Genomic DNA, 18293 nt, shown 5'->3' on the forward strand with positions numbered 1-18293 from the left:
GATGGCCAAAATAGTGTCCAGATGGAACCCTGGTTGCAGCCTTGGGCTCCTTTTTACTAATAGCAGCCTATGGTTCTATCCACACACTATTTTTGGGCCATCCAGAAGGAACCCTTGGACTGAACCCCTGAACAGGGTTTAAAACGCTATGTGAATGAAGCCTTACTTTAGTTTATCTTGGCTTTGCTTGCACATATATTTCATATTGTTTGCATATCTGTCAAACTAAGCTGACAAAATGTTACAATATTTTTATGTATATTATGTTCAAATATATCAGAGACAAGTTTTTTGAAGAGTTTGTCTTCTCTCTACTGTTCAATCTGTCAAGGCTCAAACACACAACCATATTTGGTAACCATACAAGAAGGCTCATGCTGTTGCTTTAACTCAATCATCCCGTTGTCTGACATGCTTTGTTCTCCTCATGACCCTGTCTGTCTGATTGTAGCCTCCACCTACGGAGCACACCGGCAGTGGGAAGCGCGGTGAGGAACCGGCTAGTTCCTGTGCTGGTGTCATCTATGATGATGGGGCTTTTTGGAGCACTGTAAGGTCCATACTGCAGCCCAAGGGTATATGGACAGGGGTTGCTTCATTATACAACCCATTTTAACTGCCTCATTCAGGCTACTCCTCCAAGTTCACTCCAAACTTCTTTGCAGTTTGAATGTAGATGGAGAAATAGATTAAACCCTTTCCAATCCACTGTCTGACGTCTTCCTACATTCTGATTAAAGCTTGTACAGCTCCAATGTCAGAAGACGTCCGACAGGGTATTCTTACCGTCGATTGCCAGCCACTTCACTGTTGGAGCCTCTCTGGCGCACACACACACACACTGGCTTTAGCCAGCAGATGGCACCATTGTGTAACAGCAAAAAGAGAAAGCCTTTTAGGAAACATTGAATCCAAAATTGGATTGGAAAGGGTTAAGTAGATCATTGCTTCGCACGTGGGTCTTCGGGGATTAGCAGCTGCAGATGCTATTATATATTAGTTACATGAGGGATAGAAAAGATTTACTCAGTTTTGCCTCTAGGTTCAATATATCACTGGCAATTAGTGCTAGGGTAAGAGCCATATAGATAAACTTCTTCCCTTTAATTGTATCCTGTGGCTCCACAGCATCTGCTATATCCCAACGTGGCGCACAAACTATAATAGGTTGGGCATAAATTTTTTTTTTTTTTTTTACATAATACACATCTAATACAGCAAAAACCAGTTAAACAACAGAGTTTATTGACATTATTGGAGGTTAGATCTTACAGTACAGGAGTATTAACCATGCATCTCATTATCATACATATTAAGCATACAATATTATCAATTTAATGAACCACACAGTACTGTAAGTTGTTCTCCTCTACTAGTGAAAGTTTGTTCCAACTACACGATTGCGTGATTTATTGCTTAGACTTTTGTCTGGATTGTGAAATACATTAGCTGTACAAACTTGCTAACTAAATAAAGATTTTAGCACATTATTTTGCAAAAACTGATAACATGGTGAAATATTCTAACTAATCAATATACAAAAAGGTCACCTGATAGTATTGCACTCCCATAATGCACTGTCCCTAAACCTGAAATATGTTAAATTGTGTTATAGGTTTAAGCCATTAAAACATGGATATAGTTTTCATTCCAATATGATATATTGAAATTACAGGCACACATAGAATACAGTTTGTAGTAAAACGTTGCTTCTCTACCATTAACCAATCATATACTGGCATTTTTTTCTCAATTTTGGAAGCATTAAAAACGATGACAGAATTTTGCAGCTAGTTTATGTTCTTATTCTTTTGTTGCTGACGCTATGGTTCTTTGAACGAAATCCACTTTTTTGAGTTCTGCAAGCATTGCTGTGTACATTGTTACTGCTGTCATGTGTGTGGCCAGTATCCTGCAAAGACAAACACATTATGTTATTGCAGAGTATTATTGGTCAGCTTTCGGGGTCAGTCACACGGGCATTTTGACACACAAACTTTTGAACGCATAACTGATGCGTTCAAAAATTCGCGTGACCTAAGCAGGCGTCACGGCGGAAGAAATGCTGCTAGTAGCGTTTATCCGCTCAAAAAGGTTCGGTCACATGGGCGTTTTGATGCTCAAAAAAAGCGCTACCCGCTATCCTCTGCTGCGACTGTGAAAGCTGCTGTCACAGCTGTGGCAGAGGAGCGCAATGTCCTCCCATTGAATTCAATGGAGTCGGCCACACAGCCGGCTCCATTGAAAGCAATGGGCTGCCGGCAAGCGCTGCAATGATTTTCGGGGAAGGATTTCAAATATGTGTAAAAAAAAATAAAAAATAAATAAAAAATCTAAACTCGCCTCTCTGCTGCTGCCGGGGCTCAGCCGCGTCCAGCCTGCTGTTCTCCTGCACTGCTCTGAGTAGTATTCAGCAGGCGGGGATTTTAAATCCCTGCCTGCTGAATGGGCTGCCTCTGATTGGCTGAGCACTGTGACCAATCAGAGGCAGCTCTCAGCTATAAATTCATGAATGGGTGAGTGCTGCCTCTGATTGGCTGAGCGCAGGGACCAATCAAAGGCATCTCTCAGCTGTCATTCAATTTCCACATGTCAAATTCGCACATGTGACTGTTGCCATTGAAAAGCATTGGTTCTATCTAGTGCAAATTTTTTGACACGCAGAAAAACGCATGTAAAAACGCCTGTGTGACTGAGCCCTTCAGCAATATTATGACATCTGAAAATGTGACATCACTAGAAATAAGCCAATGAGAATGCATTTGTTACTATAAGAATATTTGGCCTGCAGAAACATTGGGTTGCCAGAATTGCAGCCATGTGCAGCACAGATATGGGTAAACTAGAGCAACATCTGCTGTGATGTGTGTATGTTCCTCAGATTGGTTCAGTAGGTGTCTTTTGGCCACCGTTATGTTTTTCCACGCTCAATAAACATATTGGAAAATAACTGACTTAATTAAAAATTGACTTGCATCTGTGTGGCTTCGTCTGATATAATGTGTTTTGTAAAGCTGGCCATAAAGCTCTCCATAGACAGCTTTGGCACTCCTTATCTCCAAAAGAACAAAGTTTAGAACAAGTTAAAGTCCAGCCTGTTCAGTCGTTCTTTCGCGCAATGAAATTTACTAGGAGATCATTGGGAAAGAATCATAGACATGAGATTGTCCCTATGGTTCCACCAAAAATGATGAAAATTCCATGTCAATGGAAATAATTAATGACAAATAATTCACATGTGTGTGTATGTATGATATATTATAAAATATAAATAACATATCTAACAGGGAAAACAGGAGATTAAAAAAAAGAAAACTGTACTGCGCATGTTCGGCGGTGAGCCGTGAGGACCATGTGCAGTACAGCGAACCCAGAAGTGGAGGGATCTGCGTGGACGGCGCTGCCGGGGAGATGCAGGTAAGCAGGGCTCACTGGCCGTGGCAGTGCTGGATTCCTTGTGGGATTCCCTGCACTGAATCCACGCATGCCGTGGACATGAGGCATAAGCATACAGCTGAATAAAGTGGACTATGTACACTAAACGACCACTGCATTATGAACAACTATGCAATAACAGGTCAGTCCACCCTCCTGATCAATCATGACTTTCAGACATCTGAACAGATTCTACAACATGGCGAATATCCTCCATACTCAACTTGACTCATGCCCACTGCACAGCCCTTTCCAGCATATCACAAAACTCTTTGATGGGGTTACAGTCTCTAGTTTGGGAGCCAAGAGTGCAGAGAATTGATTTTCATGTTCTTCCAACCACTCCCTTGTAATCCAAGTTCAATGTCACAGGATGTTGTCCTATTGAAAAAATGGCACTGTGGTTGGGGAAGATTTCCTGAAGATACAGTCCGCTAACTGATCTCTGTAACATTCACCATTCAAGGATTATGGTATGATGACCAATGCCTAGAAAATCCTCCCTAGATCATGATACAACCACCATCAGCCCAACGGTGCACCCATGCGATACAACTTCATGCTGACTAAGCCAGATTCAGACCCAGCCATCCATATGGTTCAGCAAGAAATGGGACTTGGCACTGCAGACAACCTTCTGCCATGTATCCAAGGTCCATTGACATCTTTCCTGGGCCTATGCGAAGCATAGTTGTCAATGATGCATCATCATCGGGGACACTCTTGTTGGTTTTTGGCTAATGAACCCCAATCAATGCAAGGTGTGCCACAGTCACTCTGGAAATTCATCTAACTTTTCTGCTTTTGTACTTCTGGATCAGTTTGTCCAATGTGGCATATTGTTGCTAATACACCACACGTGCCAACTGATGCTTGCCTCTAAGGCCAACCACACATGGCCTGTCGTTGTGAGATTATCTATTGGATGTCTGTCCATGGTTCAACCACTCTTTGCACACTCTTGATACTGTGGTTGACGAACAGCCAACAAATCTGGTTGTTTCAGAAATTCTGACACCGCACTTCTCCCCATGGTCTCCCCATGGTCTCCCCATGGTCAAAGTCACTCAAGTCACCACGTATACCCAGGACTGCCACATGTTGCCTTCTGCTGCTCAGAGTAGAGGTCAGCACATAATCTGAGAGCAGACCGTGATGCAGCCATCACATGGTACCACATTACTGATCACAAGTTGTCACAGTACCGCTGTTCCGAATGCAGTGATCGTTCAGTATATTTACTCACAAAATACATTGTAAATGACTTTGTACTTGTCAGCCATTACACTCTACTGTATAGTGTTTAAATGCAATGGTAATAATCAGTGTGGTTAGCAACTTACTTTTCTTTTGCTGCCTGGTTGTTCGTTCACTGCGGCTCGTTTTGTTCCTGTTCCTTCCTCAAAAGCTGAAGACAAACAAGTAAACAGATGTTATTGATGTTTAAATTAATTAAAATATATTTAATAAAAAAAGATTAATTACACTAAAACAAACAGTATATCAGTCTGCTGGTAAGAACTCGTATCAATTGTAGACTTTACACTGAAATGAATGGCAAAGTAGGGAAATCCTTATCCGTTTGATGACCTATTTTCTTATCATAAGTCATCTGCTTGTCTAGTAAGTAATGACAAATATAATGAGATACACAATTTACAAAGTTATTGGTAGCTGTAATCTGAATGGTTCTGCATAATAGTATATTGAGTTGTGGGTGACTAATGTTAACAAAAACATTTACCTTAAAGGCGTTGTCTCGCGAAAGCAAGTGGGGTTAAGTACTTCTGTATGGCCATATTAATGCACTTTGTAATGTACATCGTGCATTAATTATGAGCCATACAGAAGTTATTCACTTACCTGTTCCGTTGCTGGCGTCCTCGTCTCCATGGTGCCGTCTAATTTCAGCTTCTAATCGCCCGATTAGACGCGCTTGCGCAGTCCGGTCTTCTCCGTGTTGAATGGATCCGCTCGTGCCGGAGAGCTGCTCCTCGTAGCTCCGCCCCGTCACGTGTGCCGATTCCAGCCAATCAGGAGGCTGGAATCGGCAATGGACCGCACAGAGCCCACGGTGCACCATGGGAGAAGACCCGCGGTGCATCGTGGGTGAAGATACCAGCGGCCATCTTACTAAGGTAAGTAAGAAGTCACCGGAGCGCGGGGATTCGGGTAAGTACTAAACGTTTTTTTTTTTTTAACTGATGCATTGGGTTTGTCTTGCGCCGAACGGGGGGGCCTATTGACAAAAAAAAAACCTGTTTCGGCGCGGGACAACCCCTTTAAGGAAATGTTTGGGAGTGAGGTGAAACCAACAGGCAAGGACTTTCCTTTGCGCTTTCGATTTAGTTAGTTGTAATTTTTGGATGTTGCAATAGGAAGCTCTGGGGAATAATGAGCATTTTGTAGAACTCAGTCAGTTCCCTGGCATCACTTTAACAGCCCATTGGAAAAATACTAGGGATGAAACATCAGGCAACTTTTAGCCAACCAAGATACTTTGTTTGCTCTCACCCAGAGAGTCTCCCAATAATCAGGGTTTTGCCTATATGATCAGGTGTGCTATGTCGAATTGTTTTCCTTCTAATAGGAATAATTCTTTTTCTTGGTTTCAACTCCTAATTAGGTCATATGAACCTTGGTTTTTGGGGGTACTGTTTCTACTTGTGGAGAGAGCCAAGCTGGCCAAGGGGTTCTTATAGGTCATACAATGGTAATAAACCTCCAAGACAGAAGAAAAACTGTCCCTCTAGTGCTACTTATTGGAAGATAGCTACCCTATAAAGTTCAACCCCCTAATAGACCTTGCAACATATTTAAAGGATATAAGGCAAGCCAGAGTCTTTTCCATAAGGAAATGACACCCATCTGCAGACAGCTGTTTTGGGGTTTCTTTTCCTTATGTAGATAAATTACTTTTTGGCTTACTGTGTATCGTTAGTCATGTTGCAAGGCTCAGACATTTACTTATAGGGTAACTACTTTCCAACAGGTACTACTATACAGACATTCTTCTGTCTTCCAGAAAGCAGAGCTAATTGCATATGTTATATGAACTTCAAAGGTTGGCGGCGCCTGAACATGTCTCACCCTCAGGTAATTCTGGATGGTGTTTGTACTTGGGGCTATGTTTTTAAATTACCATTAGTAAAGTTATGACTTTTGATAGTAGTAATATAATTAAATTGAATGATAGGTAAGAATGCAGAATCACAAAGGTTTATTATGATTCTGGTACTTATTTCTCTAACATGTCGTTAAAAACACATGACACATTTTAATTGAAATGTTCAACAGAACTGAGCACTTTGGGGGGTTGAATGGTGTCAAATATAACATTCAGCTCTTGTATGTGTTTTCTTCTGGGATGAACACTTATCTAGATTTGTAATGGTTCAATAACTTTTATTGCAATATGAGAAAGCATACAATGGGAAGGCAAATTATAAAGCATACAAGATAGGCCCCGTGCACACGGGCGGAAATTCCACGCAAGATTTCTCGCAGAATTTCTGCCCATGAAAGCTGCCATAGGATTGCGTTAGAAAACGCAATCCTAGGCAGACGGCTGTAATTTGTCAGCGCGAAATCTCGTGCGGAAAACAAACCGCGGCATGCTCTATTTCTGTGCGGGGCTCGCAGAGCCTCGCACAGAAATGACACTCCCCGGCTGCCGGCTCTGGTCTGCGCGTGCATCGGCTGCCCAGCAGTCGGCACATGAAAGATCCGGAGCCGCGGGAGCAGGTGAGTGCCGCGCTGGTCCCTGCAGGGGCCTGGGTCGGGTCCCGCTGTGAGAATTCTAGCAGCCAGATCCGACCCGGCCGTCTGCAGGCAGCCGTAATGGAAGCCATAGTTAGGTTCCCAAAAAAAGCAAAATATACATTTAAAAATTTCAAAATAACTGGTTTAGATTTTATAAGAAAGCAATGAGGTAAACTGTACACACATCTATTTGTTTTAAAATGTTGGAAACAAACTAGGGCTCAAAATAAATTATCAAAGAATTCTTAAGAATCCTTAATACAGAAAATACACTAATTGTTAGAAAAATAAAATCAAGCATCTAAAAGGAGTTGTTGGAATTGAGTGAAACTTTCTCTGTGTGATTGTAATGTTGATATAAGTGAGTGATTACAATATCAGAGCAAAAGGAGAATTTATTGTGGAAAACTGAACCATTGAAGAGAGACTCTAGTACCCTGTTGTACCGCCTCTAGCTTCGATACACAATGTGATATGGATGGGCATAGAGGTCCTAGTACCCTGTTGTACCGCCTCTAGCTTCGATACACAATGTGATATGGATGGGCATAGAGGTCCTAGTACCCTGTTGTACCGCCTCTAGCTTCGATACACAATGTGATATGGATGGGCATAGAGGCTCTAGTACCCTGTTGTACCACCTCTAGCTTGGATACAAGATGTGATACAGATGAGCATAGAGGCTCTAGTACCTTGTTGTACTGTCTCTAGCTTTCATGCAAGATGGTAGGCATGGAAGCTATAGTAGCCTGTTAGGTCATCTCTAGCTTGGATGCAAGATGTCATACGGGTGGGTGGTCATGGAGGCATACAGGTTCTGTATGGTGTCCTGAACATAACCCTAAGCTGTCATTGTGCCTTGAATTATTACTAGGGAGACTGACGGTTGTATGTGTGCAGTGTGCTGCTCCACAGCCAAGGCAGGATTGCTCACACCCAGGTCTTCAGACACGAACACAGCTGTCATCAGTGCAGAAACAAAACCTGGATTCCTTGCTGAAGACAACCAAGTTTCAGTTTTGTCATTCATGACACCACTGCAAATGGAGGTGACAATGGGTGGGTGTCAAAGGTAGTACACATAAGTGGTGCCGTGAGACCAAATGTCCTTCAGCCAAGCACCCGGAAATGGTTCTGACAGACACAGGAACCTGTAATGATGGTATCACCTGTCTCTGGATGGTGGACAATGAAACAGTTGGAGCTGCTTGTGCTTGTCGGACAATCATCCACTCTACTGATAATCTGTTGAGAGTGTCCTGTTTTTGTTTGCTTTGTGTGCATGTCCTCACGCATTGGCTGGTCCTAACACCTCCTAACAGTCTGGTCAGAACAGGACAGAGGGCAAGCAATTCATCGATATGACCATCCAGCTTCTTGCATTCTAATACTCTGTTAACTGGGCAAATTCTCTTAAATTTCATTGTAGAAGCATCTAGTGGTCAACAAGCTCTACAGAAACAGAAGAAGAGGTCACTGCACACAAGGAGCCTCCGAGAGCCTTTTTATAGGCCAAGGGGGGAACCATTTTTTTGCTCAGGTGGCAAAATATCTAATCCTATCCTAACTCTAATCATTTGTATATCTGCCTGAGATGTAACTGCATGCCGAGTTTTGCAGCAAAATGACAACTCCCTCTAGGTGCTTGATTTTTTTTGACAAAGAGTCTACTAATGTAATATACAGACTGTGTCCCAGCCTTATGGCAATAGGAGTGCTGCTTCTGTGCATATACTTGTCCTAATATACAGCCCAATGATGTGCCAAGTTTCATTTGTTTATACTGTGTTAAAGTTGAGTGTATATGTGTTTCTGTGATTCTGGTCCTTTAAGACAGCAGCCCCTGCAATGGGAATGTGATGCTGGAGGGACACACCCCTATGAGGTCAGCCTGCCTGTCTGCAGACCCAGTATGAGAAGGAAGCAGGATGTGACGACACAGAGAGCAGCAGCCATCTTTGCAGAGAGAGAACCAAGTGTCTGTGCTGCACTGAGAGTGTGTGGAGATCTTAGAGGACGTTCCTGTGCAGCTAACCTGTGTGTAATTCAGTCCAGAGGCAGACAGAGTATAAAGAGACAGAATGTTCAGTGGAGCCATGCTGAAAGGACTGTGCCCAGTGGCTAACCAGTAATACTGACATTGTGGCTGTGGACATTGCCACCAAAGTTATAGACTGGCAGTGCTGTTGAGTACCGGACGGTAACTGCACAACCCCTGGCTTATATCACACCACGGTGTATGGATTCTGCAGGACTGTTAGTGTGCTGAGCTACTTGCTGTTGGATCCCATTTCATCCATTTTGTTTTCCTGCCTGCTGAGAAGAATCTTATTGCCTCGGATGTTGTGATAACCGTGAGGAGAGGACACTTCGCTATACTAGAAAGGAACGACATTGGGCCCCAACGCGCGCTTCTACACACTGTAAGCAGTCCACCCGGACCACTGGTAAGAGGGGTGCGCACCCAAATGTGAAGTTAGGGTCAGTTAGGGATAGTTTTGGGACTATTGTTCTTTCAGTGTCCGTGCTGTGGAGGTGGACATAGTAACCGTGGAATATATTGTGAAATCTAACTTGAATTGTTCCAACTATACTGTGTATTTTTCTTGTCCTTATTCCTGTTCTTTTACCATTAACTTGCCTTTATTAACCTGTAGTAAATACATTTTTCTTAACTTGACCACCCCGTGTGCGTCCTTTCTGGTTGCGGAGACCAAGCCACCTGCCTTGCTCTCGGTTCACACTAATACAATGTGTCTAACCTTGTTCATTGCTAATTACTGCACATATTACTAGCTTTCAAGGCAATATACATTATCTGTACTGACGGGCATACAAAGAGAACATGGATATGAAAATATTAAAGACGTATACACAAACAAGTACTTTTTTTCACTCTCCATACGTGTATGAGGTACAGAATTTTAACCATCTAAGGTTGCACACTGCATTTGACACTTATGTTGCAGTTATGAAGTGGGTAGAATTCCTGACGTATGTCTCCGATGTAAGGCTCTGCTGTATACCACTTATACTTATTTTGCAGTGCCCATTGCATAAGAAAATGCAGTCGATCGCGCTTTCCTATATTGCTAAAAAAAGATACACTGATGTATACCAGCTCAGTGGAGGCCAAATCTGGACTCTGACAGGTGATTGGAGCCCTATGGATATATTTGACATATATACAAACCAGGAGCTCAGACACAATGTGCACAGACCCTTTTATATTGCTTGCCTTGCTGTTTCTCATGGATAATACATTCATCTAGATGAAATGCTCATGAATTCTACCTAGTACATCCATCTTTTTCTTTTAAGCACTGTGATCTTTTAGCCCTTGTAAATACACATAGTATTTACTGTACACTTGGATATACTTGTCTACATGGATTATCATTTATTTAAAGTACCTTCACCCGAACTATCGCTGGAAACGGCGCATATGGGCGATAATCCTCATGTGTACACGCAGCCGCGGACAGGGCACTAAGTGAGAAATTGCTGACTTGTCGAAGTCCCTTGGTTTTTGGTGGAACTAAGAACCAAGCAACTGTCAGGCCGTGTAAACAGGCAGTCCTTCAACTATGAACGACTGCCTGTTTACTGTAATTGGAGGCAGGTTGTCAGGACAGATCTCTGGTTCACTACGTCACCATTCACAGAAGGACTATTGCTCCTATGTAGAGTGATAGTTGGGTGGTAGCCCATGGGATGACTGTTGGCCACTTATGCAACCGTCAGTCTCCATGGAAAGGTGCCTTTATTCTGTCTATGAGCAGTATAGAAATGCCTATGTTAAGCAGATCAAAAGCAAATTAAATTGATGCTTTTATAAAATCTATTATTATACATTGTAGAAACAAGTAAGACCCGACATCAAGGCACAACTGTGCTGTACAAGTGAGTACTCGGAGCGCCAGTTCCACAAAATCCAGAATATAGCAGAAAAGCTCACAGCATCTCAGGGGTTGGCTTGAAAGGGCAATTTCTTGTATTGAAATGTCATATTGTATTATGGATTTATAGATACAAACATAACTGCAGAACTAATGCCAAGATACCCCTGCGACGCTGTGATGTTTCCTGCTGTGTTATAATACATGGTCATATGAAGAAATGCGTGCTTCATTGGTCATATCTTTATATATTGCATTGTTATACAGTACACTTCTCTGAACGTCTTGTACCTTCCAGTTCATACATTGTTTCTAGGGGGATTGTTATGTGAACTTGTCTCTCCAGGTTGAATTTGATGCAACATTTCTGTTGTAGAGGTTTGATATCATATAATATACTTTTGCTATGTCCTTACCGGTAAGCAGTTCGTCTATGGCATCCACCACCATCTTAGCATCTTCTTTTGAAAAGCACATTGGAGGCTTAAACTTCAGAACGTTTCTATGTGGGCCGTCTGCACTCAGGAGAATCCGCTTTTCTTTTAACCTAAAATGTACAATATTTTTCCCTTTTATGTCCTATTTAAATTGTGATAAATGCAAAACTCAAAAACCTACAAAACAAGCAATGTATTACCAGAAGCATGCCTTGTGAGTTACAGTGTGGTTATAGAGTTAAATGAGTGGTCTAGATAAGAAAGCCGATTTTATATACTCTATTGGGAATTCAAAATTAATAAAGGGTGTTCCTTATTCTGGATCCTCATCTCTTAACCAATGTGGAGCAGTTGTGAAGAACATCTCTCACTCTGGATGACCTGTCCTGTATCATTTAAATGACTAATTGATTTGATTGGGCTCTGTGTAATGCTTCCTTTCTCCTGTGATGATGCTGCAGGGATATTAAATACTTACTACTAGGGGTCTCTACAGACTACGACTGATTGGACAGGTCCTTTGACAATAAGCCGATCATAGCAGTCCCTGCAGAGTACAATCCCTTTAACTCGATAAGGACCAAGCACCATAAATTTAAGACGCTGGGTCCTGGGCTTTATTCCTGGCCGATGGTAAAATATGGCGCAGGATGAAAGCTCCTGCTCCTACAGTGTAGTAGGAGTAGGTTTGGTCCTCAGCCATTAGTCACAGCTGAGGACCCAGAGAGGAAGGCAGAAGCAGCTTTTAACCGCTTCTGCCTTCTCTCTTGCTGACTACATAGCTCTCAATGAGCACTATGAAGGGAAGAGAGAAAGCTTAAGCGCCACTTCCACTTTTTGACCCAGCAATCATGTGACGGCTGGGTGCCCCCTGCCACCGCAGAGCTGCAGAATTACTCCCAAAGTGCTTTTCTGATGTCACGGGGGACAAAAATAGGTAAAAAAAAAATTACAAAATAAAACAAACATATAGGAACTACCCTATTAATAAGACCTACCCCGGTTTTCGGGGGAGGCTTGAAATATAAGGCCTCCCCTGAAAATAAGACCTAGCCAACCTGCATTAAAAAAAAATCTATACTTACCTGGTTCATGGCATCCCGATGCCTCCCGACGGTCTCCGGCGGTGCTGCGGCAAACTACGTCCTGTGATTGGCTTATCGAGCCCCAGCCAGCCACTCATAGCCGGTGCTGAGTGGCTATGATTGGCTCATTGAGCGCCGACTGTAATTGGCTAGGGGCTCGATAAGCGAATCACAGCGCTCACTTTGCTGGAGGCGGAGTATTCAAAGACCCGTCACCAGGAAGAAGCTCAGATGTCAGACGCAGTTCACCGCAGCGCCGCCGAAGACCATCAGGAGGCATCAGGACGCCGCGGACCAGATGAGTATAAGCCACCCCCCTGAAAATAAGACACTGTGCCTCTTTTGGGGCAAATTTTTTTTATATAAGACAGTGTCTTACTTTCAGAGAATCACGGTATATGTGCTCTGTAATCCGAGAGTATAGAAATTATATATCAAAATGTCTGAAATCCGCATGACTAGCTCCATTGCCACTCATATGTTTTTTTTTTGACAGGCGTGGGCGTCTACGGTGTGGACGTTTTTCCGTGCGATCGCCGCTGATACGCGCGTACAAACGCCCGTGTGACTGAGCCCTTACAGTATGGAAGGTAAACCAACCTGACCTAAATGATAGCACTAGACTCTAATTACAGAGTTCTAGAAGACTTTACTTGCCCCGACAACTAGTTTCTTTGAGGCAAGAATGTTTTTGAGGCTCCACAGGAGTGGAAACATTGTTTAGGAATTTCCCAGCCGCAATAAGGTTGGGAATCACTTGTGTAGATGGTAGTAATTGGTGTAAACAGTCATCTTGAGCTGGAGTGTAATAAAAGTGGCATGAGTAAATATAGACTGTCCTGTGAAGTCGTGTAAACTAGATTTGACTAGATACCAGTGGCGGCATGATCTAGCGTGTAGAATCAGTGTGTATAAGGATGGTATATTTATCGCATAAACAACAACTTGAGATACAGAACTACTTGACCTCATTTGCCTCTTGGTTATAAGATTTTAAAATGTACAAAGTCAATAAACATTGAGGTGGGAAGCCTTGCTGGCTTACTGGAAAGAGCAGTGTTATCCAATCAATGCAACACTCACTTATATATAATGTGCTGGGCCTCGGCTGTGGCGGGAGTCCTCAGTTGCCGGTCTTTAACCAGATCTACACCGACAAACAGTCCGACACCTCTAAAATAAGTAAGAACGATATTGGAAATGATTTTTTATTTTTTTTTCCATATTTATAGACAATATACATATTGCTATGCGCTTACTAAATTTTTACTTCTTGTTCAAATCATCCATGATTAATCATATCTACTACGGTACATTCTGTACATAGTCAATTAACAATGATGTTGCATCACTAGCTCTTTTTAAAGCTGAGTTCAGACCAGCGTTAGGCCTCCCGCACACTAATGAATTTGCATTGCTGGATCCGCAGCTGATACCGTTCATAGTATGCTATGGAAAGGGCTTCATCCTGCACACTCGCGGAATCGAATTGTGATTTCCGCAAGCAGAGGAAAAACCGCAGCATGCTCTATTTTCGTGCAGTGTCCGAACAGACCGCTTCCATTGACGTCAATGGAAGCCGTCCGACCGGCGGCCCTTCTGCAATTGACACTGCGGAAAGGTCGCAGATTCCGCATCATCGCCTCTCGAAGGCGGGGGAAAAAATAAACATAGAAATGATAAATCAGTACTGTGCATGTCCGACAGCGACTCGCCGCGATCATCTGCAGCACAGATTCAGAAGGAAAGTGACAGGTGCGCAGGGCCGGCCGGGCACAGGGTCAGATTCTGCTGCGGGCTCCCGTTCATGTGCAGGCGGTCTTAGGGGCTCTGTTTGGGCTTCCTTTTTCCTGATCCGTTATGAAGCATAAGATTGAATCCCTGCCTGAACTGATTTGTCCTCTGATGGTTCAAAATGGTTTTGAATGGACCCTATTTAACACAATAAGGTCCGTCCGACTTCCATCATGCTGTGTGGCATTTTTTAGGACAAAATAGCACTATTTCCTTGGAGACCTCTTAATGCATCTGCACTGCAGGCTCTGAAAGTGGCCTCTAATACAGAGGTTAACCCAGGCTTAAATATGAAAGCCGGCCCCATTGAGTACAAGGTGAAACCCCTGGATGTGACAGCATTCAGGGGTTTCACATTCAACAAACAGCAATTGCCGCAGCTACCTGCGTTTTAACAAACGGTGTCTTATAGTTTTCAACGCAGGCATTTTTGTGCATGTACAATTCGCACATGTGATCGCTGCCATTGGAAAGCATTGGTTCTATATAGTGCAATGTTTTTTAACGCGGGAATAATCGGACGTTAAAACGCCTGTCTGACTGAGCCCTTAAACATTGAGGAAATTGGACATAGTTGTAGGGCAGAAAGACACTAACAATCATATGAGATCCTTAGTGCACCAGATTCAGCACGGCTGGATGGTAAATTCGGAGGATTTCAATACTGTCTAGTTTTTATACCACCTCTTAGTTTATGCCTAAAATAGCATCAGCATTTTGACGCAAGTTGGCACAATTTTTGGCATAATTTGGCCACAAACTGTCCAAAAGTGGCACAAAGCATGTAATACAATTTTCTTTTGACATGCTAAAAATGTTTGTGTACCTCTTGTAGCATTTCTAGCCTGATGACCTCCCCCCCAACAGTAATTTAGGGACCATAAAACTTTCACTCCGCTATCCGTGCCTAGACAAAAAAAGTTTGTTTGCTGTTGCAGAATTCCTTTTAAATGCAAACCAATCACATCCATATCTGTGCCTTGTCATAAGTATGTATGTTATAAGTGTGTATAAATATCCATGCCTCTTTGGATCCAATCCATTTAAGCCTGAAGAAGATCCCTGCATTGGTTCGTTATTACATCATGTATTTTTGTTAGCCATTAAAAGGTATCATATCTACAAGAGGACTTGGTTTCTCTTGTTGGGAACATTCACATTTTGCTCTACTGGCTAACACGGTACCAGATCTTTGTTTTCATTATACAATTTTCTGGTACAATTTGCCCCAGAAAGTTGTCACAATTGGAATAGTAAATCTGCCCCAGTATGATCTAAAATACATTAAAAACATGGCTAGTGTTCGTAACTTTTGATCACAGTCATATAAGGAGGACATTCTCCGATTCTGAGCCAATTATTCCACTATTGAGTAAAAGAGTTTGTATTTGTTAAGAAAAAAGCTGCTGAAAAAAGTCAGTCACTATGGGGAGGCAGAGGGAGAAGAGAAATATGGCCTACGGTGGGACAGCTGGTGACCTTGCCCTACAGCAAGGTGTTTTCGACATCTATTTCCCATCAAGTCAGATTATTTTCGCTGCCAGTTGCTACCTGATATCGCCTATCATCTGGTGCTTGTCTTTCTGCTCCTGCAGCAGCTCCACAAGATAGTTTCCAACTCTAGTAGCATTTCCTCGCAAATCTTCTTTTTCAATAATATCAAGCACGGTCAAGCCAATAGCACAAGACACGGGGTTTCCTCCAAACTGCAAGCATAAGAGAGCACTGTAACCAGAACTTACATAGAAAGACATATTTAAAAAAAATCTCAGGCAAAGTGAAAGTTTCATGTAGAATTTTGCATGTCGGATTTGGAAGCCATTCTATAAAATAGCATTTGTAATATCGAAGCACCAACACGCTCATTCTATTGCAGAACCAGAGGTTTCTGGGATTTCTTGCTGAATGTTGACCACACAGACATATAATTGTACTGTAGATTATAATCAATACATTAGACTAGTGTTGCAGCATATTTTGTCCCAAATGACTATCATGTCCAGTATTAAATTTTATGGGTACCGTCCTATGCTATGTAAGCTGAAACCCCAATCCCTGGCCAATGGACAGACATTTTTTCTAGTAATACTGCCCTTTTACTAGCAAATTCTGTGCATTGGTTACCTCAAGTGAGCAGGGCTTTAACCACATGTGGTTTAGGCAGTGTGAGACTTTATCCTTAAAGGTGTTGTTCATTTGTATATAATTACTTTTCGTTAGGGTACTTTTACATGGGATAGCTGTCAGGCACCTGACAGCCATCTCAAAATTGGGCACTCCCATGCTTTTACACAGGAGTCATTCGCTCTCTTAACCCTTTCCAATCAAATTTGTATCCTGGTTTTCCTAGAGGGCTTACTCTTTGTCTGCAATTATACAACGGCACTATCTGCAGGCTAAAGCCAGTACTGCATGAGGTAACACATTAGATAGGCTCCGACAGCAGAGAGGCTGGCAATATACAGTAAGAGAACCCCAACGGACGTCTTCCAACATCGGAGATGTACAGCCTTAAATCATAATGTCTTCAGACGTCAGACAGGGGATTGAAAAGGGTCAATGGAGGCAGAGCATGCCGGAGATCTCTTTGGGCCACCCACCTCCATTCAGAGAAAACAGACAGTCATTGATAGATGAACAACTGCCTGTTTACATGGGCCGATAGTCCCTTGGGTTTCGGTAAGCTAAAAACCAAGCAATTCCGATAAGTGAGCAATTCTCGCTCACTTGCCCTGTTGGGTGGTGTGTTTACATGGGATGACAGTCACCCGTAATCACTCTTTTGAGTGATCATTTAGGCAACTGTCAGCCCATGTAAAAATAGCCTTACTAAGGTCCTCTGACAATAGGTTGATCACAGGATGTCTCCCTGCTGGGACTCCCAGTGGTTAAATGTATTCTACGTGGAACCCTGCAAGTAACTGTAGGATTTCGTGCAGCCCCACCATAGTAGAAATAAAGTCGCTGATGTTACTGATCATGGGATCCCCACTTACTAACTTACAATTTCCAGACAGATTATTTGACAATCAATGGCCTAAAGCAGACAACCATACTTTTTGATTGTGACTTTAAAATAAGTATCTGAAAACATAACATATTGAGTTGAGCACCATATTTTGTTACTTTTCGCTACTCGTATTATTAATATGTCAACTTATAGCTTAGGCCAGTTGGGTTGTTTGCATATGTGTTCAATTTGTACTTTTTTTTAAATGGGAGAGGATTAACTGTGCACGGATATCCACAAAAATATGAAATAATTATTGTTCAAATTCATTAACCCCTTAAAGGAGTTGTTTGCCCATTTTTCCCTGATGACCTATCCTCTGGATTAGTGCTTGATGGACAGAGGTCCTCCAGTCAGGACTTCTGTCCATCAGCTGATCGTCTGATCAGACACCCACTATCAAGTGTAGCTGGCCAGATGTTGTCATAAGTGGACAGGGTAGGAAGTGCCAGCGCTAGCTTCACTTCCATTGAAATCAATAGGCGAGCTGCACTACTACAGCACTCCCTGCTTTCCTGCTTCTTTTATATAGAACTGTATTAAGCAAATAGAAGGACCTAACAAATACATATATAACTTTCAAATGACTTAACATTTTACACAAATTTACCGTGTTAAAGTATTCCAAGCCAGTTGCTCCAAAGGCTTCTGCAATTTCTTTGGTTGTCACAACGCAAGACATGGGGTGCCCATTACCAATAGGCTTCCCCATAGTAACTATATCAGGTACAAAATCTTCACCCTGTAGCTGAAAACTCCAGAAATGTTCTCCAACTCGCCCAAATCCAACCTGAACTTCATCAGCTATAAACACTCCTCCAGCATTACGTACATACCTGCAGAGAAAGACATACAGCAATCGAACATGAAG

General features: G+C 42.5%; 1 protein-coding gene across 1 annotated transcript in view; it reads right to left on the reverse strand.

Moving 5' to 3' along the window:
• Positions 1-1223: 1223 nt before the first annotated feature.
• ETNPPL (ethanolamine-phosphate phospho-lyase) overlaps positions 1224-18293 on the reverse strand; it is a 35607-nt gene continuing 18537 nt past the window's right edge. Inside the window, exons 8-13 of the mRNA XM_066573821.1 lie at positions 18033-18250; positions 15964-16118; positions 13702-13791; positions 11513-11643; positions 4779-4843; positions 1224-1912 (exon numbers count right to left, since the gene is read on the reverse strand). Of these exons, the coding sequence (XP_066429918.1) occupies positions 1796-1912; positions 4779-4843; positions 11513-11643; positions 13702-13791; positions 15964-16118; positions 18033-18250 (776 nt within the window). The 3' untranslated portion in view covers positions 1224-1795. The remainder of the gene's footprint in view (positions 1913-4778; positions 4844-11512; positions 11644-13701; positions 13792-15963; positions 16119-18032; positions 18251-18293) is intronic.

This window comes from Eleutherodactylus coqui, chromosome 7 (genome assembly GCF_035609145.1).
Source record: "Eleutherodactylus coqui strain aEleCoq1 chromosome 7, aEleCoq1.hap1, whole genome shotgun sequence".
Taxonomy (NCBI): Eukaryota; Metazoa; Chordata; class Amphibia; order Anura; family Eleutherodactylidae; genus Eleutherodactylus; species Eleutherodactylus coqui.